Genomic DNA, 26,597 nt, shown 5'->3' on the forward strand with positions numbered 1-26,597 from the left:
AGGCTACACGTACAGATTTCTGGTTACATAAACACATGCCGCATAAACTACAGAAACAAGCCCAGGAAGCAGCAGGCTAAAAGGTCTTTTCATTGAATATAAGTACTATTTTACTGATCAGTATTTTACCCCTGACTTCACGTGTGACTTCGCAGGGTCTGGCCTCTGAGAACCCTTCTAGGAGATGGACAGAGATGCCTGGACCCCACCACTGGACAAACACACCATCAAAGCTCTTTGTAGCACAACAGATCTCACCTCATAAGCTAAGGCAAAAGTCCCCCAGTGAATGGCCACGGATTTCTTTGCTTGGACGTCGATGTGAATCCTCACGGCTTCTTCTGGGTCTACGTGCTGGTATTTCATAAACCACCTGATGAAACAGCAATTTATTAATCTGGGCCTTTGAACACACTAAATCGTAATTGCCACTTCCTGTAATCACCTTTGAGATACTGCACAGGACTATGGATATCAGAGAAATTAGCAGCTCAGTGTGGTTGTTTTCACTCCCCCTTCCTATTCCTTCGTATGAGTTTTAAGCCACTACACCAGAGCCAGCAGCAACAGCAACATGCACACTGGTAATTCCCACAACCCTTCTGCTAGCTACTGTCTCATCTAGAGAACTTGTAATGGATCTCGAAGTCCAGCCTGTGCCCTCAGTGACTGTAATTTAATTTTACCAGGCTGGGACTGGGCAAAAGCTTCCCAGGTGACACTACTGAAAATAGAACGTGAGCAACACTGCGGAGAATGAATCAGAAACCAAGTCGGAGTCAGGCCAAGGCTTGACTGTAAAAAATAAAGCATGATGCTGAACAGAAATAAGTCACAGTAGACAAAACCATCCCCTTTTAGTTCACTTTTATGATGGAAAAAAAAAAGTAAAAATCTTTCTTACATAAATTACTACAAAATAAGTTTCACACAATAGTCTGAAAAGTAAAATCTTGTTTCAGATCTATTTTGCTTTTAGTGATAAGACTTCTCATCTGAAGATATGGCTTACTGTTATTTTTTAAAGCAGATATTTTGCAATCCTGAGTATGAACCAAAGAAACTGAACACTGGGTAAGAACTGGAAATCAAAAGACCAAAAACCAGAATTCCAAAAGATCCTGGATGTTATGCAAAAACTATTTCTTCAAAACTTCCTAAAGCAAAAAGCAAACAAAAATTAATGTATAAAAGTATAAAGACCTGGTACAAAAATAAATCCATTTATTCTTCCATGCAACGATTTAAAAGACAAGTGAACCATGAAGTGTTTGGTTTGGCAAGAAGAGCGGACTGATGGTATCACCTGCCACCTGCTACCCTAGGTCCTCGCTTCAGTGATCATGGAAATTAAAAGCTGAAGCTTTCAGCCTGAATTTACAGGAAAAAGCGTATTGGGAAAGTGACAGATAATGAAGGGATGCCACCGTTCTGACAAAGATCAGGCCCCTCACAAAAGGTAAGAGAAGCGAGAAAGGGGGCTTCAGTTTGAGGGTGGCGATGCCGGAACCCCACCCCTGGTCAAACACAAGTGGGAGGCCGGTCTAAAGAGGTGGGTCAGACTGGCCCATTAAGGAAGCAAGGGGACCAGTTCTCTGGGTGCCAAGGGGGCTGAGGCCCAATAGGTCAGCTCAGGCCTGGCTCTGCAGCTGTGGAGGAATCTTCACGACGTCAGGGGCAGCTCAGCGAGGAGAGGTAACTATCTCTGCTTGGGGCAGTTCAGTCATGTGAGGTCTGCTGGAATCCCAGGTGACCGCAGGTTTGGAGCAGTGGAGATTTCCAAACAGAGCTGACTATCATATAAATCTCCTTGCGTCCTCTGTCCTGAAGGGTGATGATGCAGCCTATGTAAATTTAGGCTAATAAACCTTGTTTTGCCATGTTTTAGATAGACAATTCCTAAATGCTTCTGGGCTGAGCTGGGAATCTGACCCAGAGTTATTGTACCAAATAATGGGCTTCTGTGGGTCCAAATGAAGAGTCATAGTTTTAACAAAAACCACTTTTAAGTCCCTGTCTATCTCAAAAGAAAACACATATCATGCTTTTATAACAGGTTGAGGACCTGAGAGCTTATCAGCGGTGAACTGAGAGTAGCCTGCGCCAAGCCTTGGGAACAGATAGCCTCTTGCCCACACGACAGCGGGGTGAAGGCTGCTGGCAGCCCCTGGGAAGCCTGTGGAGAGCTCCTCCAATTCCTGGGCTTCCACTTCCTTGTCTGCAAAGTACAAACTCAGATCCACCTTGTAAGGGCGTATGAGGCTCACACGGACAGTTTATGAATGCACTGAGCATGGCACCCACTCCACAGACTTCTCCCAGGAAAGGACAGTTGGCAAAACCAACACTACCAAAAGAGAATCATTATTTTAGATACAGAGGAAAAGGTGTGTTATCTGTAAGCAAAACTTGTGCTCTCTATGCCATCAGTTTAGAGGAGGAAAAGCAACCCTGTCTTCCTTTCTTCACCCCTGGTCTGGCACTGCTGACCAACTCTACAGTGAAGCTGAAGGGGCGGGGCTCAGGCACCTGGCAGCGTCACAGAGCAGCCCAGCCTCCTGCAGCGGGAGAGGCGAGCTCACAGGGAGCAGCTGCTAGGTCCTGTGGGAGCCCCAAAACAGAGCTACTGTGTTCTCCCCAACCAAGGGCACCCAAGCACTGCTCGGCCCTATCCCCTGGCACTCCGAACGCAGAGCAAGACGAAAACAGTTTTTGGTACATCTGCTCATTTTTTCTAATTCCTACTCCAAATCGAAGAGCAAGTCATTCCTTTCTATCCTCGTGTCTACCTGAAATAATCTTAAAATTGTTACTGTAATGGAACAATTAAAACAAAAATGCAAAGTCCCAACTGACTTGGCTAGAATGCTTGGAGACAACAGATTCCAAAAATAAGAACGAAGTACTGTCTTCTCAGCATGACTGAAGGCCACTGTGAGTGTCATGCTCTTAGATCTGTGGAGCGCACCAGGTATCCTGGAATGGATCCCCGACACCTCAAGGTGTGGGTGCTGACCCGAGAAATGGGTTACACAGCAGAGGCCACCACATTTGCTCCCGTTAGACAAATAATATCCACCCGTCCTTCTTCCACCTTAGAAACAAAACAGCTGCAATGCAGGTAGTGAGGGGAAGGAAGTATATGTGCTGTGTGTTTATCATCACAGACTGGCAAATATCTATTTGCTATTTGCTGCCTTGAAGACTTTCATAAAAGATATTCTAATATGTTAATAACATGTACTGCATGATGACCAGTATCATAAAGTTGCTTTGTAACTATCTTTTTAAAAAAGATTTGACGTTTTCAAAGGTTTTGTTAGAATCATTTAAGAGGAAAAGTGAAATTCCAGGATTAATATTGACTTACGGTAACTGTTACAATTAACAGAAACCAAAAAAAGTTAAAATATCTAGCCCCCAAAACAAGGAAACTAGAAAAAAACACAAAAGAGAGATGTGTTAATAAAGATAGGGGAAAATGCTTTTAATAATTTTTTTTCTTTTTCTTTTTCTTTTTTTTTTTTTTTTTTTTTTTTTTTTTTTAATCAGGGATCAAACTCAAGACTTTGTGATTGTGAGGCAGGCACGGTGCCACTGAGCTAAATCCCCAGCCCTGTTTTTAGTAAATTTAAAAGGTTAACAAATAAGTGTAAAACAATCTGATGGAAACAGAAGATCAGATTCCTCCAGTGCATCCATGTATGAGAAAAACATGAGTTGTTCAGCCTGCAGGACTTCCTCAGCAAAACATACCTGTATATATCTGTGCAAGCACTGAAGCATAAAATAAAGCAATTTTAAAAATTAAAAAAACTTGGCCGGGCGTGGCAGCGCATGCCTGTAATCCCAGCACTCAGGAGGCTGAGGCAGGAGGATCGCTGTGAGTTCGAGACCAGCCTGGGCTACATAGTGAGTTCCACGTCAGTCTCAACTGTACAGTGAGACCCTGTCTCAAAAAACCAAAAAAAAAAATAAATAAATAAATAATAAAAAAACTTTACCCTTTAGCTTGCTACTATCAGTGTTTGTTTTTTCTGTACTCCTACATAGAAATCAGAGTGTTGGGCCAGGGATTTAGCTCAGAGGTTCCTCCCCCTGCCTCACAAGCACAAGGATCCGAGTTCGATCCCCAGTACCAAAAAAGAAAAAAAGAAAGAAATCAGAGTGTAGCCAGATGTGGTGGTGCACACCTATCATCCTAGCTACTTGGGAGGCTAGGGCAGGAGGATGGAAAGTTCAAGCCCAGCCTGGACAACTTAGCAAGATTCTGTCTCAAAATAAAAAATGAAAAGTGCTAGAGATGGAGCTCACTGTAAGGTCCTGGGTTCAATTCCTAGTACCATACCAAAAAGGAACCAAAGAGAATGAAATCTAATTCTCTGAAATCCCTTTTCCTTTCCCTGAGTGGACAGGACTAGGGAAGAGAGATAGTAGCTGACTCCCCTAGGCCACCAATGAGGCCTAAGTGCCGAGTGTGCAGGGACTGAGGGTAGCAGTGAGATAGCAGCTCAGGACCAGACTCCCCTCCATCAGAGGAAAGGCCAGCCCAGGGCACTGATGCTACAGGCTGACTCCTGGCTTCCTCCCTCCGCTGGACACAGCAGAGGCACTGGACAGGGAATGCTCCAATCACAGAGTGAAACGTAGTCATGTAAAGAAAGGAAGAGCAAGAGTTAGGTTCCACTACTGGCTGATAAGTTTACCTTCAGACGGAGTAACCTTCTGTCCAGGTGTGTTCATTCTTTACCCCGATCCTTCTTTGTTGGTAATACCGTTTCTGATTTTGACTAATTATTTGATAGGTATGACTATGATTCAAATATTTTAAAATATTTAAAATCTAATTGAATCTGACCCACCAATCCCAATCAAAAGCTAACAAAATCCACAAATGACCTAGAAATCACCTATTACCTAGGATCACAAAGTCACAACCATTAAAGCCCAGTTAATGGCATATGTACAAACCTTGGCTCGTAAGCTCCAATAGGAATAGCTGCAAGGTCAAAAGGTCCAAATCTTTTTCCTATCTCTTCAAATGCAGAGCAATAACCAGTATCTCCTGCAAAAAAAAATCGATTCCAAGGCCCCAGGACAGACCAGCTGCCCCACAGAACCTTGTTATCATCCATTAGAGTCCTCTTGCACCAGTGCTGCGAAGGCGTAAAGACAAAAGTGACCTGATCGTGGCCAGGGACACAATTCTCCTCCCACCAGTCCAGCTCAATGACATTCTCACAGCCACATTTTTGTATCCAGTCAAGGAGACCCAAAGGCACGAACCACCTCAGTTCATTTCCAAATCGCTCGTTCAAGGCAACGACAGAGTTGTAGTCCAGGTGGTCATAGTGGTTGTGACTGATGAGGACGGCATTTATCGGGGGGAGTTCCGCTACCGTGCACGGGGGAGGACGGAACCGCCTCGCACCCAGGTACTGGAACGGGGAGGCACGAGAGCTGAACATAGGATCTGTGAGGAAGATGAGCTCATCCATTTCGATCAGCAGCGTCGCGTGGCCAAGCCAGGTGACCCTTAAGCCTGCCTCCCGCACTCCGGCTTCTCCAGGGTCATCAATAAAATAGGGTTTAAGTACTGGGAGTTCTTTGTCAAGTTCCTAAGTGCATAAAGACGGAAAGACAAAACAGTAGTTAGGGACAAAAGGAATTATATCATCACAGGACATAATTTGACCTAAATTATAGTGAGAAGGGCTATTTTGGGAGAACAGAAGACATTCAATAAACTTGCTATTTCTGCTTTTCTATTGAAAATGCATACTTAAGTTCTTTCTGGATCTGTCTTAATTATAATATTATAGTACTTTTCCTAGTCCCAAATGCAACAGGCAAAGGGGAAATTAAATTTAATGCTTTGAATACTGCTAAATTTATTAATTTTTCTAAAGGCTGCTTCTGAAATGCCAGAAGTAGACTGGCCTAGACGTCACCTCACTGGGCTCCTGTATTTGCTGCTGAAAACAGCCCAGGAGCAGGCCAGCCCTTGGGACCAGAGACATTAATAACAGATTCACAGTTCCTGGATCACGGGTAAGAATCTGACTTTTTGAGTAAATATAATTCTGGGTGGAGAACTATCATGATTCCTCAGCACATCGCATTCAAAATTGGTTCTTCTGATTCGTCACCTTTAAGAGGTGGGCTGGGAAGAGAGGACAGATGGGGGAGAGGCTGATGAAGGAGAGTGACAGGGCAGGTGGAGGATGAAAACCATTTCCTCTACCCACACCGAGCCTCAGCTTCCTCACCCGGAAAAGACGTGTAATAACTGTACCTACAGTCAACTGCTGGGAGAAGTGAATTAGGAGCGGGGCTGGGGCGCACAGTAAGCATGCGGTGAGCGAACAAGGGCCACCCCAGCAACAAAGCACAAGCCAGGCTCATCAACCAATCTCTTCTACTTCTGCACAGCCACAAGGCTGCTGAGGGTCCCGCGGGACAGCCAGACTCTTCAAAGCTCTTCTGACTGCTCAGCTGTCTCTCTGCCATCTCCTGCCACCCACAAGAGCCACAGCTGTCCTCGTGCGCAATCTGCTCCTGGAGGACCTGTCCCCTGCAGGAGGTTCCCCACTGCCTGGCCACATCCACCCCACCTCCTTAGCTGCTGCCCCAGTCCGCCTCCAGCTGTGCCGCACTATTCATCCACAGGTACTCAGGTCCGAGCTCCACGGAAATGCTTCCTGCTCCTTGACTGACGGTGAGAGCCCTGCGCTGCGCTTGTCCTGGCTGTCCTCTCCCTCTCGTTCCTTTGAAACTCTGTAATCAGACTGGACACTCTACAAGGGGAAAATGAGAACCAAGACCTAGACCTGTCATGTAAAGGTACAAGATGCCAATGATGAATGTAGCTGTACTGTATCCCTAAAAGGTACCAATACGAAGCCGGGCGTGGCGGCGCACGCCTGTCATCCCAGCACTCGGGAGGCTGAGGCAGGAGGATCGCCATGAGTTCGAGACCAGCCTAGGCTACAAAGTGAGCTCTAGGTCAGTCTCAACTACATAGTGAGACCCTGTCTCAAAAAAAAAAAAAAAAAAAAAAAAAAAAAGTACCAATAAACTCAATGAGAGGAAAAAAAAAGAAAACATGATCTTGAAAAAAAAAACAAATTGGACACCCTTTCTGGGACCGCCCCTGAGCCTACATCGACTCCCACCTCTCAGCTCCCATGCCTCTCTGTCCACAAATCTCTAATATCTGGGTTATCTGTACGGGATTTATCCGGTCTTATGCAACTTGGAATCACTGACCCAGGAGTGGAAGTTCAGTCTGAAATAATAATCACACCTTTCTTCATTTCCCCTTATGTGCTGTATTGTTTCTACTCTGATCACTGGAGAGTAGCTTCCTTTTAAGAATTTGCTCTTTGTATTACCATCCCATAATATTCAAAGAAATGAAATCTCTAATTAAGATCCCAAAAAGAAAAAAATCACTTTTCACTTTCTATCCTCTTCACCAGAGTATCTCAAAGACCTCTCTTTTCACTAAGCCATAACTATTTCCATGGCACAAACATTAACTTACATTAAAAATACACAATGAAAAAACTAAACAATGAAACCCATATTCTTGCTGATATATTTGTGATTTTAAGAGTATGTATTTGTGTGCTTATATGTGATGGAAGAAGAAAGGAACTCGACTCAAACTGTTTAAAGTGTGCTTTTTATTTTATTTGTTTATTTTTGTTTGTTTGTTTTGTCTTGAGACAGGGTCTCACTATGTAGTTGAGACTGACCTGAAACTCACTATGTAGCCCTGGCTGGTCTCGAACTCACAGAGATCCACCTGCCTCAGCCTCCCAAGTACTGGGATTAGAGGTGCGCGCCACCATGCCCGGCTATTATCTGTTAATACAAAAAAAAAAAAAAATACAAAAGCCAGTCATGGTGGTGCACATCTGCAGTTCCAGGTAGTGGGGAGGCTAAGGCATGAGGATCACCTGAGCCTATGAGTTAACAAGTTCAAGGACAGCCTCTTAAAGTGCCCCCTCTTAAAAAATACATATATTGTGATACAGAATGGGAGGAAAGGTCATGTAGAAGCAGGACTGTTGCAGAGATGAGTTAAATTTGGTAATCCAGATTAGAAGTCAGTGACTAATGCCCCCAAATGACAGACTTTGCTTTTCCTTACAAATATGAAGACAAATTCCAGAGGACACAACTCAAAATGCCACAAGTCATTCCCTCTGGAGAGGGAAAATGGGTAGCAGGGGCCATTTAGAAGAATAAACTTTCCTTACAAACCTTTCCACACTGTCTTTTTTTAAACTACCTATATGCCTGCCTCTCAATGCCCTAGTTCAATCCCCAGTATCAATAAAAAACCCAAAAAAACCTTAAAACTACCTACAATTTTTTTCGTGCTAAATATTAAAAAGCAACCTATAGTACACTATTGTACAAGTTGATGTTTCTTTTTTTCAAAGTGCAAACTATTCTTTAATATCATATACACCTAAGAACACATTACATTTTCAAAGTATTTTCATGTGTCATGTGAACCGCAAAACAATCCTAGTGACTCAAACTAAGTTATTCTCACTTTATGGCCAAAAAAAAAAGATGAAGTCCGTAGTCTGTGTTAGTCAGCTCTCCATTCCCGTTATATCTGAGAGAAATTGACTCGTAAAGAGAAGAGGTTTCTTCTGTCTCACATGGGGGCTTCCACCCACAACCCCCTGTGTGTACCCGCATGTAGGAACCACTACGACAGCAATGGCACCACGGGAACGATGTGCAGCCTATGACCTAGAGGAGACAAATATCAGGAGAGGCCCACTGTTTTCTGACCAGGCAACTGAACTGTGTCGCCTGCTTATGACACACTTTTGCGTTATTTAGATCCATCGAGCAATCTATAATCAATTGTTTCTTCCAAAACACTTGCATATTTATATAAATATACTATGATGATATAAATAGCATAAAATATAATTGCCTTATATATATAATCATACTATTCTCTTTTCAAACAGTTTGAAGTTGTGGCTTAGTTATTAAACAACACTAGCTTCCCAAAGTCTAACAAAAACAATGTCCAAAATCTGGATTAAATTCTGAGTTGACCCAACAATATGAAGCAGGTGCTCATCCTAATGTGGTTTTTGATTTTTGTTTTGGGAAGTATAGAGCTCTATCACACCTAGGAATTGGTAAATGTTAATTGTGTTTGCAATTTATTCAAAGGGCTTAAACAGAGTTCCAACTGTCCCTAAAATAAGAGAGGTTAACATGCTTTTGATCTAGTTCCAGGCTTTTGCTGAAAATGAAGAAACAAAACACAGATAAGAGGGGCCGGGGATTTAGCTCAGTGGTTCCACTGCCTGCCTTAGCAGTACAAAGACCACAGTTCGATCCCTGGTACCAAACAAACAAACAAATATAAATAAAAGATCAGAAATAAAATATGAACTGGAATAGTATGCAGGTATCTTTTGTCTTTTATATGATGCCCAATTTGTTTTTAATTGGTATGTTTGTGTTTGGAGATACGGGGCCTCCCTTGGCATTTTGAAAAAATCTCTTGCCTTAAAAAGAAAAAAAAAAAGAAATGCAGCTTACATATCATTATAGAAGACAGCCCCACCTCCACCACTCTTCCTTATCTGCTTTATTATCCTCCATTGCACCTAACATTTATTTTTTTCCATACTAGGGATCGAACTTAGGACCTTGAGCTTGGCAGGCGCAGCATCACTGAACTACATCCCCAGCACCTAACATGTTTTAATATGTCACACAACTTACTCGTTTTGTTTATTATCTCTGTGTTCCACTAAACCAAAGGTCCAGGAAGGCTATGTCTGTGGCTCTAGCATGTAATACAGTGTGCTCAGCACTCAGTAAAAACTAGCTAAATAAATGAAGGAGAGAATGGGCAGGCTTAAGAAAAATCGATAAAATCCAAGGAAATATAACAAAAGGGAGTGTACCGGTCAGCTTTCCCATCGCCGGCACGAAATCCCTGATGCCAACAACTTCAGAGGACAGGTTCACTTTGGCTCACAGTTCCAGAGGTTCCAGCCCATGGTGAGTGGGCTCCATGGCAGACATCATGATGGAAGGGTGTGGAAGACGAAAGCTGCTCAACTCAGGGGTGTCGGGAAGCAGAGCAGGTTGGAGAGAGCCAGAGAGGAGGGAGCCAGATATAGTCCCCCAAATCACACTCACAGGGCCGACTTCCTTCACCTAGAAACCACCTCCCAACTGCCCATTTAGCCTTGAACTCATTAGCCCATCGATGAGGTCAGTGCCCTCACAATCCTGTCACCTCTCCAGAAGTCTCTTACTACAATCAATCAAGGTAACAGTCAAGATTAACTGGCATAAACCAGGCACAGGGCACCCACCCGTAAATCCAGCAAGCTGGGTGGCTGAGGCAGGAGGATCACAAGTTCAAGCCCTAGCTCAGACAACTTAGTGATTTAGTAAAATCCTATCTCAAAATTTTAAAAATTTTAAAAGAGGGCGATATGGAAACGTAGCTCAGTGCAAAAGCCCTGGGTTCAATCTCCAGTACCACAAAGACAGTAAGTACCACAAAGGAGGAAAGCAGAAAGAGAGAGATGGAAGGAGGGAAGGAAGAGTGAAAAGGAAGAGGAAGAAAGAAAGGAAGGGAGGGAAGGAGGCAGCAGGCAACAGGCAGTGAGTGGACTTTCTTATAGAAATGGACACATGATCAAAAGGGGTCGGTATCCAAAAGAGCTTAAGAACCTTGGCTTGGTGAGTCTTTGGAGATTCAACTCAATTTCTAGACTGTCAAACCATTAGAATGGAGAGATATATTTCTGCCTTCACGCAATCACTCTTCAAAATGAAGCAAAACTAAAGGTACCATTCATAACCTGTGCATATTCAGAAGCTGTGGCTGAAACTACAGGAAGAAATTTACCCACACACAGCCTACCCACCCTGGCCTTCTGCCCTAACCATGTTTCTCTTCATAAGAGGTTCAGCAGAAGGAAAAAACAGAATCTTTCTTATTCCTTCGTCCCTCCCCCAAAGCTGAAAACATAAAGTTTCATCTAACATCGTTCTGCTTGAAGTGCTTACAAATATGTATTACTGGGCTGGGTGGCAGAGATCAGTGGTGGAGAGCTTGCCTGGCATGTGCAAGGCTCTAGGTTTGTTCCCCAGCACTGCAAAGAAAAAAATAAACACATATAACTAGAAATAGCTATCATATTAATCCACTCTAGTAACTGGGATTAACACATTTCACGGCAGGGCCATAAGTCTTGCTGCCGGCCAGCTCTGATTTGAATTAGATCATTTCCGGGGGTACATGCATGACTGTCTCATCGGGCGGCTTATACTGCTTCTCGGGGGTCCTCAACTACAATAATGGAAGAAAGGAATTGATTTAGCGGACAAGATGTCATCATACTATATTCCTTAAAAAAAACATTAAAATGGGATAAATTAATTGTAATGCAGCTAATTTGTAGCACAGAAGTTGTAAATGCATATTACTTGTAAGATTTCCAAGTTAAAATGTAGAGGGTTTTTGAGAGTTTTAATTACTGATAAACTATTCACAAATATAAATAAATTTATTTTAATTTAATGAAATAAGTTTGTTCATTATTATAATATTTTAGTTGGTATAAATAGTATTAATATTTATATTTGGGCAGTAATCACTCAAATTCAAGCAACTAACTAGATTCAGCCCATTCGTAGACTTTTTATTAATTTTATTAGTAAAAAGACCAATGAAAGTGATTAGATCCATTTGCACCACTGGTGGTAGGGGCAGCCCCACAGGACAGCCATGCACATACCCCAGGGGTTCAAGCCGGGGAAATGTGGCAGTACTGCGAATGTTCCTAGCATCAAAGCGATACGAGGCTTTTAATACCATCTGCTTTCAAGAAAAATAAGCACATTTACCAAAGGAGAGGAGCTAACGCTAATACCCACAACCCACACACGCCCTGCCTCTCCCACTTTCCCCTGAGCCTCCACTCACAAAGCCCAGCTCCCTATCTCACCTTCCCCAAAGCCTGGCAAGGCAGGGGCTGGCAGGGAGGAAAAGCCAAGGAAGATGGTGGGAGGCTCAGAGAGAGATTAAGAGGGAGAAGATGCTACTGTACTCACCCGGGCTTGCCAAAGTTGATCTCGTTATCTAATAATCTCTACACCAAATGTTAACAAATTTCATCCTAAGTAGAGCAGAGCACTTAAAGGCCAGTAACCCAGAGTCAAGTTTTCAAGGTCTGAAAAGGTCATTCAGAGGTTTCTTTCAGAGCTTTGGCAGCTTTACCCAAGGATTAAAGGCTGGACCTAGGCTGTGCCGTACCCCTCACAACCCATATTCCAAGCATGCATCAGGTCACTACTAAGCTCTATCCAACACTGCCAGTCAGAATTAATTACTTCCTTGCCCATAGCTCAAAAAACACACTGTCCCTACCTCTGGTTTCCAGCACGTCAGAGGTGATCACTCAGATGTGTGCTGCTGCAGCTGGAACCTGAGGGCACAGGTGCCACCTTCACTGTGTCTCCCCAAGACCTACACAGTGCCTCCTCACAGACAGGGCTCAGGTAATCTGTAACCCGTGTGGTTCAGTGTCACAATGCAACCCAAAGCAGAGCCAAGTCCTGAGTAGCCACAGCACACACAGAAGACCCACACAGACGTTACCTCTTTGCAGCTCGGAACACTGCTGTGATTCTTCTCCGTGATCAGCCACTTAAGAGCATTGGAAAAGGACGGATTCTTCCATGTCGGCCACGGGTTCACAAACCTCCCGTCTTTCCCCTTCTTTGATTTAGTTACATCTTCCTCTAGTCTGTAATCCAGCTTGAAGCTTTTCTTGGACAACTTAGAAGAATCAGTTTCACCAGAATCCTGTGCTGAATTTTGTCCTTTTTGTGCTGCATCGCCAGGACACTGGCCACTTGTCACCCATGACTCGTTACTTTCATTTTCATCCATTTCCATTGAAGAACTGAAAAAAAAAAGGCACGAATGAGTTTAACATAAAAGCATTCAGACATATCACATAATATCTCTTGGCCAATAAAATTTTCCCCTAGCTTATAAAAATACTACGTCTCTATTAACCCATACTTTCTTCCCGTAAAATACAGTGTTGAAGTCTCCATACTGCTTCCTAATTAGAGATGTCTGACCTACCTATTCCCACACCAGCCAAGCCTTTCAAAACTCCTCTCTCTGCTGTAACCCAGAAAACATATCTCCCTACCTAGTACTGAAGCACAGGAAATTCTTCATTTCAATGATATTCTGTGAAATAAATTAAAAGGCCCTCATGAACCTGTAATATTTTCATTCCTGCATTTTAAGATATTACTGTTAACAATACACAGTAAGGGCTGCTTAAGCTCCTGAGGACCCCTCAGGAATTCAAGTGACTTAAAGATAACTACACTGGGCCTTCATTTTTACAATGAAGATAATCTGTTACCAATGCCCTTGGAAAGCGCAAGGAGTTCAAATCCCAAGAATGGAGATGACACATACATGAGAAACATTTCAATAACGTGGTAGCTGATTCCCAATATAATCCAAATCAGTTCACTCCCACACTCAGCGCTGCCCAGCGACAGTGAGGGCTCCACTCCTGCCAGCCGTGCTTCCTCACCTTCCGCTGTGCGTTCCCCAGACGACACAATGCATGCTCTAGAGTTCGGGGGAAGTTTCAGTCCACTGTACGGCTCCTCCTGGGCTTGGTGTTCTTTCCCTTTCTCCCCTGGGCAGTCATTTCTATTTAACCCCTACTGTAGCCGTGAAGACGATATTTGGCTTTCTATTAGTGTGTGTTACTGCCTTAGGGTTAGAAAGATGTGAGGTGTTCACATTGCATTTAAACCAACTAAATGGAAAGCAAATATTTCTTTAATACACTAGGAAAGAAATGAAACTCACAGCAGATCAATTCACACTCTTAATATATTATTTATCGTGTTTGTGTGTCTGCAGTCCTGTATAGTTCACAACATAGGCGACACCCAGCCCTTCTTATTCGAAGACAGGGTATCAGCTCAGTATGTTGCCTACACTGGGCTCGAACTTGCAATCCTCCTGCCTCATCCTCTCGAGTAGCTAGGACTGCAGGTGGACACCAAGACTTAACTGAATCAAAGGGGTTAGCACCAGTGACAAAAAGGGGAAAAACAAAATAAATGAGCGTGAACAATGAAGTTAAATCAGGAGGTTAGATCCAATTTAGGTGGTTGAAAAGTCTGGCTACCTGGAAGGGAGAAATAAAGTGGGAGGGGATCAGAAGTAGCCACACCTGCAGTCGAGGTGGGTTTCTGACCAGCGAGCCGAGGTGAGCTGGAGATCCCAAGGAAGCAGCAACCGAAGAGGACAACCTCACTGACACCCACGGAAACAGACACCCGGGATCCAGGCTGCCCTGAGTGCTGAGAGCGACCATGACACCAGAGAGACCCAGAGAGGAAAAGGAACGGAAAACAGATCCAGTGATCTCTTTTCTCCCTAGACAACAAGGATTTCAAAACTGTCCTCTCAGTGTTACCTCCATGTTCTTACCTCCCACCCAACATGGGCTTTAGGGCTCTCTACCAAACCACCATTCTCTCTAAAGACCCCCCCATACCCCCTGCACAAGCACAAAATCATCTTCAGGAGCAATGTTTTACTGGGCAACTCCAATTTGAACCAAAATACAAAGGAAAGCCCTCCATGGGCTTCCAGAGGCGCAAGATCCCCGTATCGCCTCTGCTCCCAGCACAAAGCCATCATCTGTTCTCTTGGATGTGGGGTGCTCCTGCCCGGGGACCACTGAAAGCTATCACAGGCCTGGATCTATGATGCTTTAGCATCTGTGAGATGGAAAAGGGGTGTGGGGAAATGAATGGTGACAAGTTGTGCGCTACTGTGAAAGATGTCAAGTGACGCAAAACGATGATGCTATGAAGCACTATCTCACAGAAGGAGCAAAAGCGTGGACCCGGAGCCCCGGATCTGGCCAGGTTCTTCTGGAGGAAAGTACTGGAAGGCCAGCGGGTGAAATGTGACAGTGACATACTCTGACACCAGGTGGCCCAGCAAGCCTCGGCCCATGCGGACACACAGCACCTGCTGGGGCCGGTTCCTGGGAAGGCTCCTGGCAATGCCAGCCTTCAGGTCCCTCTGGAGAGGACCCAGCCTCAGTCTCACGAGGGACAGGTGTGCACAGTAAAGCTAGCGTGGCATGAGCCAGAAATGAAGACCAGTGAGCTACAGGTAGGATCCTGACATGAGCTCACTGCCTTTGAGCTTTTCAGGTTCAATCTCTTACCCAAAGGACAATATAAACTCCATCTAGTAATTATCAAGCACGTTTTCTGCATTTCTCTGGAGATTAAATGCTACTTAAGAGCAAAAGACTGACCCCTTAGGCATCTAACTGAGAGGTCTGAGCTATGACATCTGGCATAGACAAGTCAGCCAAGCACAAATATTTTATTTCACTAACCGCACACATGGGCAAAATGCTTTCCAAAAACAAGAATTCTCAATTTAAAAGCAAATGTTTCATGCTTTCTCTCTTTGACATTTAGGATTTGCCAAGTCCTTAGAATTGAAAGTGCTGCTTTCTCACTTAAAAAGTTGAAGGAAAAAAATTACAATAGTTCAACACCAATGTATGTTAGGGGTTGCAAGACAGTCATAAATTATGAAGTAACAATTCAGCATTTCCAGAGCAGACATTTAATAAATACTAATTGAGCAACTTAGAATTACAATAAACAAACCTGGAAAGTATTCAGACTGTACTTTCATCTATTTCTCACTGAATGACCATTAACAATTTCATATTTGTTTCCTTATCCTTATTGAAGAGAAGGAGCTTCGGGATGTTGTTGCTGTTGTTGGGGGGTATCTGCTTGTTTTCCGAGGCAGCCCAGGCTGGCCTTGCTGGGACTCTGACTGGGGCACGAACACAAGCAGTCCTCCCACCTCAGCCTCCAAACAGTGGATAATGAAAGGCGGAATGTTCTGTGGGAGGCGCGCACACAATACACATCACTAAGAAGCACTGCATTGTCTACCACCGAATTTCATTTTTAACTCATCCTGCTGACTTAGCCAGTTTTGCTAAGAAGCTAGAGGAACACAAAGCAAAGAGAAAGCTTATTATACAGTACCTAGGAGCACAGTAAACCAAAGTTATGATGTCTTTTTTGGAGCAGGGCTACGAGTGCCTTCATACTAAGATACTTCCCCAACCCTTTTTTATTTATTTGAGACAGGGTCTTACCAAGCCGCTAAATTGTCCAGGCTGAGCTTTAGCTTCCAATCCTCCCGCCTCATCCTCCCACAGCGCTAGGATTATGGGCATGCAAATGATAACTTTTTAAAACAAAAACAGATTAATGTACATGCATTGCATATACTTAGATATCCATACACATAATATAAACCCATATATCTCACCAATCAATTTATTTTCACAAGAGTGGAAAAAACACTTGTGGGGAGACACCTCCCCCTTCACTAGAGGTGTTAGCTTGTGGAAAGTAACAGCCTCTACACACCTGGGTGGGGCTGCTTGTCTGTTAAACGCATCCCTGAAAACTGCAAAGAGCAGGTGACACTGTGGATTAGTGCTTCAAATGCTACACAAATGCCAAGAGCCAGCTTTACTATGATTTATGTTGAGTAAAGAGTATCTGATGAATAAGACCTTTGGATCCAACTGAGTTGTTCTTCAAATAAATATTCTAGAATATCGGATAGAGTTAAAAGCCTAAATTGCTGAAAAATTTCCATTTTTCTAAGAATTTTTATGCAACAAAACACTATGAAAATATGTTTATCTTTTATAAAAGCACAGTATTTTCTCCTCTTAAAAATAACTCAATTTGCCTCATAAAAGTGCTTATCTGATTATAGACAAAATATTACTCATATAAACAATTCACAAAGGATGCTAACTAATCAATAGCATAAAAGACTAAATAGAGAATTTTGAAAGGACTGAACGCAAAATACAAGTAGACTCTTTGGGATACAAATTTGAGAACATGTTTTCATTCAAAATTTAGTCAAAGATAACAAATGTTCAAAATCTATGAAAATTCTTAGCTATTAGACAGAATTCAATATACTGAACTAAAAGTCACTTCATGGGCTATTAACAGATTTCACATCACCAAATTCCATAAACATCCTCTATAATAAGAAGTTTTCCTATGTGTAAATAAGTAAAGCTTTAGATAGAACTAGAAACAAGTAAACAACCGGCTGAAGAACAAAGCTCAGCCAGGCACGGTGGCACACACTTGCAATCCCAGTGCTTGTACGGCTGTGGCAGGAGTACTGCCATGAGTTTGAGGCCAGATGGGCTACACACTCAGATCCTATCCAAAAAAAAAAAAAGCAGCTATTTCTTTCTCCCTTTATTTTTTAAAGATTGCATCAGATTTTATGCATATGGCTGTTTTATAAAAACTAGCAGATCCAGTTTTTCACATTTTTAAAGAAAATCTTACTTTATTTTATCCCATTCTCCCCCCTCAAGCCACCTCCTCTCCCTATGTACAAAAGCTTTGTTTCCACTTTTCCTTCTACTTTCCCTTTTTTCTTGTCCCTTCCTTTCTCCCTCTCTCCTCCCTTGTTCCCCTTCCCATATGAACACTTTCTTCCCATTTTCCAACATCCATTATACATCTCAGTCCTTATTGCCACATTCAGTTTCTCCCACCAGAGCAACAATGCGGTAATTAAACATTCATGTCTAATTTATTTCACTTAAGAGTATGGTCTCAAGGTCCATCCATTTAGCTATATAAGTCTGAAGCTCATCCTTCTTTATGGCAGAGTAGTACTCCACTGTATTAAAAAACACATCTTCTTTATCCATTCATCAGTTGATGGGCACTGGGGCTGTTTCTAATATTTAGCTATTAGAAACTATGTGGGCCGGGGATTAAGCTCAGTGGTTCCACCACTTCAAAAGCACAAGGACCCAAGTCCAATCCCTGGTCCCCCCAAAAAAAAAGAAAGAAAGAAACTATGCTGCTATAAACATGAGCGTGCATATATCACTATGGTGTGATGCTTCTAATTCTTTTGGGACAATACCCAGCAGGGGAATAGCTGGGTCAAATGGAACCTCTAGTTTTAGTTTTTTGAGAAATCTCCACACTGATTTCCACAGTGGTTGCACCAGTCTACACTCCTATCAGCAGAAGGGAAGGGTTCCTTTTCCCCACAGCCCCACCAGCATTTGTTACTGGTTGATTTCATGATAACAGCCATTCTTTCTGGAGTGAGGTGAAATCTCAGCATTGTTTTCATTTGCATCTCTCCAATGACCAGTGATGTTGAGCGTTCTTTCATATATTTATTTGCCATTTCTAATTCTTTATCTGAGAAGTATATTTTTTTATTTCAGATGCCCATTTTTGCATTGGGTCTTTAAATTTGGGAGGTCTGATTTTTTTTTTTTTTAGTTCTTTATATATTTCAGATAATAGTCTTAAAAAACCTATTTTTAAAATACCTTTAATAATATACAACCTGAATGGCAACTTTGGAAGCCATGCATAAAAATGTTATTGAAATGAGTTATCCCTCTTTAATACCTTAAAAATAACATAGAGTATAGATTTATTTCTGATACATTAGTATCAAAATGATATGAAGATTTTAAGCAGCTGAAAAGGTTTATGGAGGAAAGAAGCCTGCCTCAGCTGCTCCCTGTGAAACTTGAAAACGTATCTTAATATGCTAGATGATCTTAAATGTTCATTTACTATTATTTTTGAGGCCAAGATTTCAACAAAATGTGGGTGCTTTCATGCTGTTTCTGTCTCAAAAGAGAGAGAAGAAGGACAGGGAGGAAGGCAGGCAAAAGTGAGAGATAAATGGGAACAAAGCGAAGCTACAGTGTAAAGTACAACCCACAAAGACGAGCAGTGAGAAGTGTCTTCTAAACTCTTGGACTGAAAGGGTGAGAAAGCAAAACAGCACCATTTCACCTGTTGTGTCTTCAGCTCTGGTTTCCGCTTTTATGTCTTCTGTAGCCTTTCAAAAGCCCCTTAACATTATGGAGACTCACTTTCATTCATCTGTAAAATGCGAGGACTGCGCCAAGCCTCTAAAATTTTAACAATCCTTGGCTGCACCAAGCACAAGCTCGGGCCCCTTCTAACCTGTCCCCTCTACCTGGGCCGTGGCACTGGCAACCCTGCAGTGGCTCAAGTTCTGCCTCATTCCCCAGGCCAGACTGGCGAGGGATTCTCATGTTAGAAAAGGAAAGTCTGTCATATAAAGGTACAAGATCCCAATAATGAATATAACTGTTCTGTATACCTAAAATGTACCAATAAACTCAATGAGAAAAAAAAAAAAGGAACGTTATCATCGGGAGTGGTGGCCAGCACACCGGTAATCCCAACACTCAGGAGGCTGAGACAGGAGGATCACTGTGAGTTCAAGACCAGCCTGGGCTACATAGTGAGTTTCAGGTCAGTGTCAAGTTAGCATCGAGTTGTGGCCAGCACACCGGTAATCCCAACACTCAGGAGGCTGAGACAGGAGGATCACTGTGAGTTCAAGACCAGCCTGGGCTACATAGTGAGTTTCAGGTCAGTGTCAACTATATAGTGTGACCCTGTCTCAAAAAAAAAAAAAAAGAAAGAAAGAAAAGGAAAGTTATCTAGGCAAGACAGTGTAACTTCACAGGTTTATCAACTAGACCAGGAGGTTATTCAGGGCATGAAATACTTCATGACAAGTGTGATACAAACAGCCACTATACATCCAGCCTTGTAAGAGTCCAGATATAATTTATGAGAGACTCTACCTTAAGTATCGTAAAGTCATGTTCAACAAACACTGCTTGAATGCCTACCTCATCTGAATTCTAGCTCTGCAGAGATGAGCCCCAGACCTCCAGGACTCAAAATCCATTAGAAGAAGAATCCTAACCCTAATCCTACAGATCCCGGCTTCCTACCATGTTTGTAAGCGTCAGCTCTGAGTGAAAAAGATGGCATTTAGTTGATAGGAAAGGCCCTTTCCAAACCTACACCCCGAACTCCCAGAACAGTGAGGAATCCTGTTTCATGCATACAGTGGTCACAATGACTGCAACAGTCGTGAAACCCCAGGGAACAGCAATGCTGAAGACGCATAACCTCCTAAACGCCAGTAAGTTGAAGGCCCTGAGGTAGACAGAAAGCATCTCGGAGATCAAGAAAAGTCACCAGAGAGGTCATGGAGCTTTCTGTGCTTCTGAATGAAATGGCAGGCCCTCTGTACCACACAGGGGCCACCTTTCATGACAAAGTAGTCAGTGACAAAAAACAAAAAATCAACAGGGCCCGGACTCCTGGGGCGGGCCCTACTCGCCATCTCTTGCCCCTTCCGGCAGTGCGAGGTTCAGCAAGGGGGCGCTGGAGGCCACCCCAAAAGCTCAACAGAACCTGAGATCCAAAGGGGCTCTGAGACTAGGGTTCAATTCAGTACCCTCTGTGAAAGTAAGGCAGGAAATATGGAGTAAATTATACAAGCACATTAAAAAATGAACATAATTAAAATATGCTTGACTTAGTTATCAAGGAAAACCACATTACCAGGAAAAGGGCATAAGGGATTAAATATATTTTTAAATATACATTTCCCAATTTGGCCCAATTTGTCTTCCTAAGCCTTGGTTTCATAATTTCAGCCCAGTGCCTCGTGCACAATAAGCCCTCAGTAATTGTAAACCAGTGTTTTATCATGCTCTAAACACCTTAATAAAGGTTAGGGGAATAGATGTACCATTTTAAAATTTCTACACAAGATATGTAGCTAAAGACAATGGCACAAATGAAGTGAAATGGAATAAACTCTAGGATGTGTTTTTGTTCTTCTCTTTGAATAAGAGAATTTTGCAGGAATTCTCAGAAATCTTAAAATATAAAAGGACAATTCTTCCACAGAATTCCTATCAACCCCACAGCTCCTTGTGGCTTCACCTGAATTCACCAGGAGGATCTCACTTACCTGGACAGTCTCTGAGTTCTGAAAATAATAATCCTCTCTGTACCACCCCCTTCATCTCCCTCATGGCCCCCAGGACCAAAAACTGCCAGCTGCCACACTAATGCTGGCCTCTCATACCTAGCACTTTCCCCAGGTCCTGCAGCCCCTGGGAAGGAGGTTCCTTTTTTTTCTTTTTTTCTTTTTTTTTTTTTGGTACTGGGATAGAACTCAGGGCCTCCTGCTTGGTGTGCTACTGAGCTACATCCCCAACCCTGAAGGAGGTTGTTTTGCTTGAAGGAAAAGTTTCCCCACAGTAACAGACTGAAAAGGTAACATAGGCCAGTCCAGATAAATCAGGAGGAACTCAACTGTCCCTGAGGCATTTCAGTGTCAGTTCCTCCTCCTCTCTGCGTCAAAACAGTCTGCCAGGAAAAGATCTGATCTCCAGTAAGTCATGGATAACCTTCCCTAGAGTATTTCTTATCCAGCTGAGTATAGAGCCTTCACCCTGTGATTCTCGAGGCTGGCTGCATCAGAATTATCTGTGGAGTTTTTTAAACTATACCTGAGTGTACAGAATGAAACCCTGGGGGAGAGGGGTGGGGCTGTTCCCCAACTCGTTTTTAAAAGCTCTGTAGGGTGAATCTGATGGCGCAGGCAGGAATGGCAGTGACTGCCGTACTCAGTCATTAGCACAGCTGTGGGACAGGCACTTAGGAAAGGTCAAAGGAACTTTCTGGTGTCCCTATTTATGCTGCTAGCCTGGCAGCTACCTACCATAAAGCTAGGCTTCCTACCTGTCCCATGCACACTAGAGAAGTGACAGGTATTTACTAAGACTGCCACACAGCGCCAAGACTGAGAAGATTACCTTGCTAGGTACAAAGATCTGAGTTACAAATCCAACTACATGCTCCCAAGGAAAAAAACTTTACAAAGGGACTACAGTCAGAATACGATATACAATCAGTATATATCACACTGTCTCGTACATAAGCACACAAGTATCTGTGGAATGAACACATGAAGAGCAGGAGTTTAAACTCCTACTTGCTCTTCATGGAGCTATAAATCATTTTTTAATTACTTTGCAATCAAATAATAGGAGAAGCAAAACTAAAGGCCAGAGAGACAAAAGTCAACAAAAAGCAACCCCACTAACTCTATTAATCAGCAAAAATAAGCACTGAAAAGTCATGAGGAATAGCTGAGTAGCTGAATTCTATGGGTGGTAGAGTGGTGGTACAGTGATAAAGACTAGAAAGTGCCTGGTAGAAAATTAACTCCCTTTTCTCCTCAAAAGCAGAACCCCTAGGGAATATACAAGCAAGAACTGTCAGTTCTGCAAAGAGACATCTACCTTTGGGTAGGGAGACCAATGCATCTGGTTCCCAGGGAGTTCCCAGTGCTCCTATGGAAGAAGTGTCAAAATACAGAAAAAAACTCACAGAACAAATTATTGCTGTCCTCCAACTGTCCTAGCTTAAGGAACCTACACACAAAACACGCAAGAATGTGACCAGTCTAAGGAGTGCTAATAACAGTAAGAAAGGCTGGTGTCTTTCTACCCCCAGAACTTCATGCTTGTAACAGAGAGAGAGGACAAAATCACACAGAACTATATACAAGGTCATTGTTCAACCATTGTTATTGTCTCTTAATCTGGAAAAGTCCCCAAATTAGATAAACACAAAACTCTGCTGCCACAAGGGAAAAGACTGTTCTAGGTAGCAGACAGAGTTGGTTTTCAATAGAGCTTTTGAATTACCCTGACCCACCTATATGCAGGCCCTGAGCCTTCAACACCCATAGTTAGTGACAGTTCACAAGCTGTTCCACCACTTTCCGGATGTCATCCATAGATGTGTCAGCAACAACCCAGCCCCTCCACCCTGGCCTCCTGGGTACCCTTGTCTAACAAGAACTGAGGCTGCCGGGACTTTGCCCAAATCCCTAAAATCTCCTGGGTGCTCAGACTCCCGTTTTTCTCATCCATGTGATGGAGTTAATAATTTCACATATATTACGTCTACAAATTCAAATAAAAATATACTTTAAAAAGCCAAAACTGCTTTGTAAGTGATAAAGTTATAGTGCATTATTCAACCAGTTGGCTTGATAGAAGACTGCATCTATGACAGAAAACATATCCAAGGACATATATAATGTGTCATGAAAATCCATTAATAAAATAAATACATAAGAAATGATTATTAAATTCAAAAGATAAATAGAGCAAAACACTATAAATTGTAGACAGGTAGAATTCTTCAATATTATAGGAGTTAGAACAAAATACTACATGAAACTTACGGAAAATCATGAGTGAATTTTTTTTAATGCCAGTTTTGTGCATGCCTTCACAGCCCTTCAAGATAAAGGTGTTCTTTAATGATTATGTGCAGAGTTCACTTTACTAATACTTCAATGAAAACACTTTTACTTGTATGTATTTCAGGCCAAAATGCCCAAATCCACACAGCCTTACATATACTCACATTTTTTTTTTTATTATTGAGTTTATTGGTACATTTAGGGATACAGTACAGTTACATTCATTGTTGGGATCATGTACCTTTACATGGCAAGTCTTGATTCTCATTTTTACATTTTTTTTTTACAGTGAATGTTATGCATTATATCATCTCACACAGGTGCACACACACACAAACACACACACGCAAGTCCACAAAGGCACACACACAATCCAGTCACAAGATAAAGTGCTACCTCTGGTTTCACGTTTGCTGTGCATCCTTCCTTCATCAAACAAGGAACTTTTTGTTACTTTCCCATTCTTGAAGACAGTATGGAGGAGATCTTGACTATCCTCCTCAAGACCTCCTTTTCCCTCCTCAAATGTAACCATATTCCTTGATGGTGTCCTATATAAAGATAATCTGCCCTTTTTGGACCTTTTACTGGGACCAACAACTGAGTCCTTGAAAATAATAATCCTGAGGCCATTGGTGACCACAAGGCTTCACTTGAAGGAACAATTAAGAGATCTCTTATTAATTTATGCAGGAAAACTCCACAAGAACAGAAGGAAACATTTTCAGTGCTCTACTTTTTTGGTTTCTTACTTTATTCAAACCGTTGTAAAGTATTAATATCTGCTCCATCCCCCTGAATAACTCAAAGGTAAGATGATAGCAACTTATAGCCTTTTGAGTTCCCAATAACAAGAAACTTCTATATAAAGTATCCCAAACCTTTAATATAGTATCAAGAGGATTTCCAGAATCAGGTCTGATTATTAGTAGTGCCTTCTGTACTTCTTTTTTTTTTAATTTAATTTATTGGTACATTCTAGGTAGATAGTACAGTTACATTCATTACTGGGATCTTGTACCTTTACATGCCAGGTATTGGTTTTCATTTTTTCCCCTTGTCCCCACCCTCCCTCCACCCCTTCTCCCTCCCCACTTCAAACGCTTTAATTACATTTTTACATTTTCTCATCGTTGGTGGGAGTGCAGACTGGTGCAACCACTATGGAAGTCAATATGGAGACACCTCAAAGAACTAGGATTAGAGGTTCCATTTGACCCAGCCATCTCTCTGTTGGGTTTCTTTCCAAAAGAATTAAAAGAATCATACCACAGTGATATATGCGCACCCATGTTTATAGCGGCACAGTTTGTGACAGCTAAAACTTGGACACAGCTCATCTGCCCATCAATTGGAAAATGGATAAAGAAGATGTGTTTTTTCTATAAAATGGAATACTACTCAGCCATAAAGAATGAGAAAGTAGATTCATTCATAGGTAAATGGGTATATTTTGAGGATATATTTCTAAGTGAAATAAACAAGTCACACATATGCAAATACCGAATAGTTCCTCTAATGTGAAAAACTAAAATAGCACTCAAGATCCTAACGGGACAATTAGCAAACAGGAAGAAAAGGACCAAAGGTGTAGGGATAGTGAGAAAGACAGGGAAAGGGGAATAAGGGAAAAGAAAAAAATACGAGAAAATATACTCATATTCTTATTCAGAGTAGAAAAGAATGGAAAAACCCACTACATCCACAACTATCCACCACCAAAGACAAAGCAAAAGGAAACAAAAAGCAAATACTACTTTTCCAAATACAAACTAGTTTGTAAGAATCTGAAGTTCAGTTTTCCAAGCTCACAAATAGCCAACATAATATCCCTTTCAAACAAATGCAGAAGGAGGACTGTATCAAATTACATCTAACCAAAACTCTGCTATGGACTGCTTATGTTAAAATATACTTTATATAAGTGGAAGGAGACTAACTTTAAAAATTCAATTTTGCAACACAGAATTTATCCAATATAATTTGTAGGTGTGAGTGAAAATAGTGATACCAGAGCTATACTAAGTATTTTTGTCTCTTGGAGGTTTATCATAATTCTTGTAGCAAGAAATCCTGAACAATGTTGACAAAATAAAATTTTTGGAAATTAAAGTTATATTTTCAGTTGATTTAAGACATGTTTTTACCTCTCATTCTGTCCTTCATAATCTTATTTTAAATACGTACATCTGCCCTAAATTTCTTCTTTAACAAACCTAATATTTTCCTGCCACAAAACCACGTTAGGATGTAGGATAATCTTTCTTTTTAAAGATTATGTAACTTCTTTCTAAAAAAATGTCAGTGCCACTAAACCACAGAAATGGAACTAAGGCTTTCATCTGTTAACAAAGATGGAAATTATTTCTCACGTTGAGGGAAACTGGGTCTCAAGGAGGGACTTTCTGACTAAATTAAGCACAATTATCAAATAGCAAACATTTCATGCTAAACCAAAGTGAACCGGCGAGTCATAACACACACAGAACAGGAGGATCTACAGTAAAGGCAAGAGAGGACTAAACTAATTTTTAAAGGTGTTTTTTAAACACCTTTCTCACTCCCTGTATTAATAGTTTCCAGATCGTAATGATGTGTGATTTTCCAGATACTGGAGCCCATGAAAGGGTATTTGCAACGATCAAGTTCCATCTAAAAGAGTTCTATGAGGGGGAGGGATACCCAGGAATTTAGCTCAGTGGTTCCGCCACCTGCCTTCCAAGCGCAAGGACCCAAGTTCGATCCCGCTACCATAAAAAGGAAGAAAATACGCAGAGTGATCTCAATTCCTGTTCTGAAAAGGCTTCAGTAATTCCTAATTTGAGAAACTCAACGCCACCTCCCATCGCGCACCCCACCTGCCCCACTTTTTGGCTCTCCATTTCCATTCCGTAGCTCAGTAAGTACACTTATTTCAAGACACAAGGGGAGAAACCTGTTGGGATGGATTTTCCAGGGGATAAATACTACAATGAACCCGTAGTAAGTGGCCCAGAAGAAGTTGTGGGCCCACTGATACACAGACGACCAAGGGAAGATACACCCGCCCGCGTTCCGGGCGGTGAAGACGCACCTGGCGATCGCAGGCAAGAAGGGATCTTAATTCCTGGAGACAGCTACTCCGCCGGAGGGAGAGGAATACAACTGCTCGGCTCCTCTCCGGGCGGCTGGGAGTGCGGGCTCCGCGCTCACAAGCTGCGGAAATACAAATGAAGCGCGGCCGCTCAGGAGCGCAGCATCTCCGGCAGGGCGCCAGGCGTGGGCACCGCGACACCCGCCG

General features: G+C 42.3%; 1 protein-coding gene across 1 annotated transcript in view; it reads right to left on the minus strand.

Annotated features, from left to right (window-relative positions):
• Positions 1-26,582, minus strand: part of Napepld (N-acyl phosphatidylethanolamine phospholipase D) — a 31,300-nt gene extending 4,718 nt beyond the window's left edge. Inside the window, exons 1-4 of the mRNA XM_010636960.3 lie at positions 26,391-26,582; positions 12,674-12,980; positions 4,972-5,618; positions 259-373 (exon numbers count right to left, since the gene is read on the minus strand). Coding sequence (XP_010635262.1) covers positions 259-373; positions 4,972-5,618; positions 12,674-12,973 — 1,062 coding nt within the window. The 5' untranslated portion in view covers positions 12,974-12,980; positions 26,391-26,582. The remainder of the gene's footprint in view (positions 1-258; positions 374-4,971; positions 5,619-12,673; positions 12,981-26,390) is intronic.
• Positions 26,583-26,597: the final 15 nt, after the last annotated feature.

The sequence above is a fragment of the Fukomys damarensis genome, unplaced genomic scaffold, assembly GCF_012274545.1.
Source record: "Fukomys damarensis isolate Sample0158 unplaced genomic scaffold, DMR_v1.0_HiC HiC_scaffold_4, whole genome shotgun sequence".
Taxonomy (NCBI): domain Eukaryota; kingdom Metazoa; phylum Chordata; class Mammalia; order Rodentia; family Bathyergidae; genus Fukomys; species Fukomys damarensis.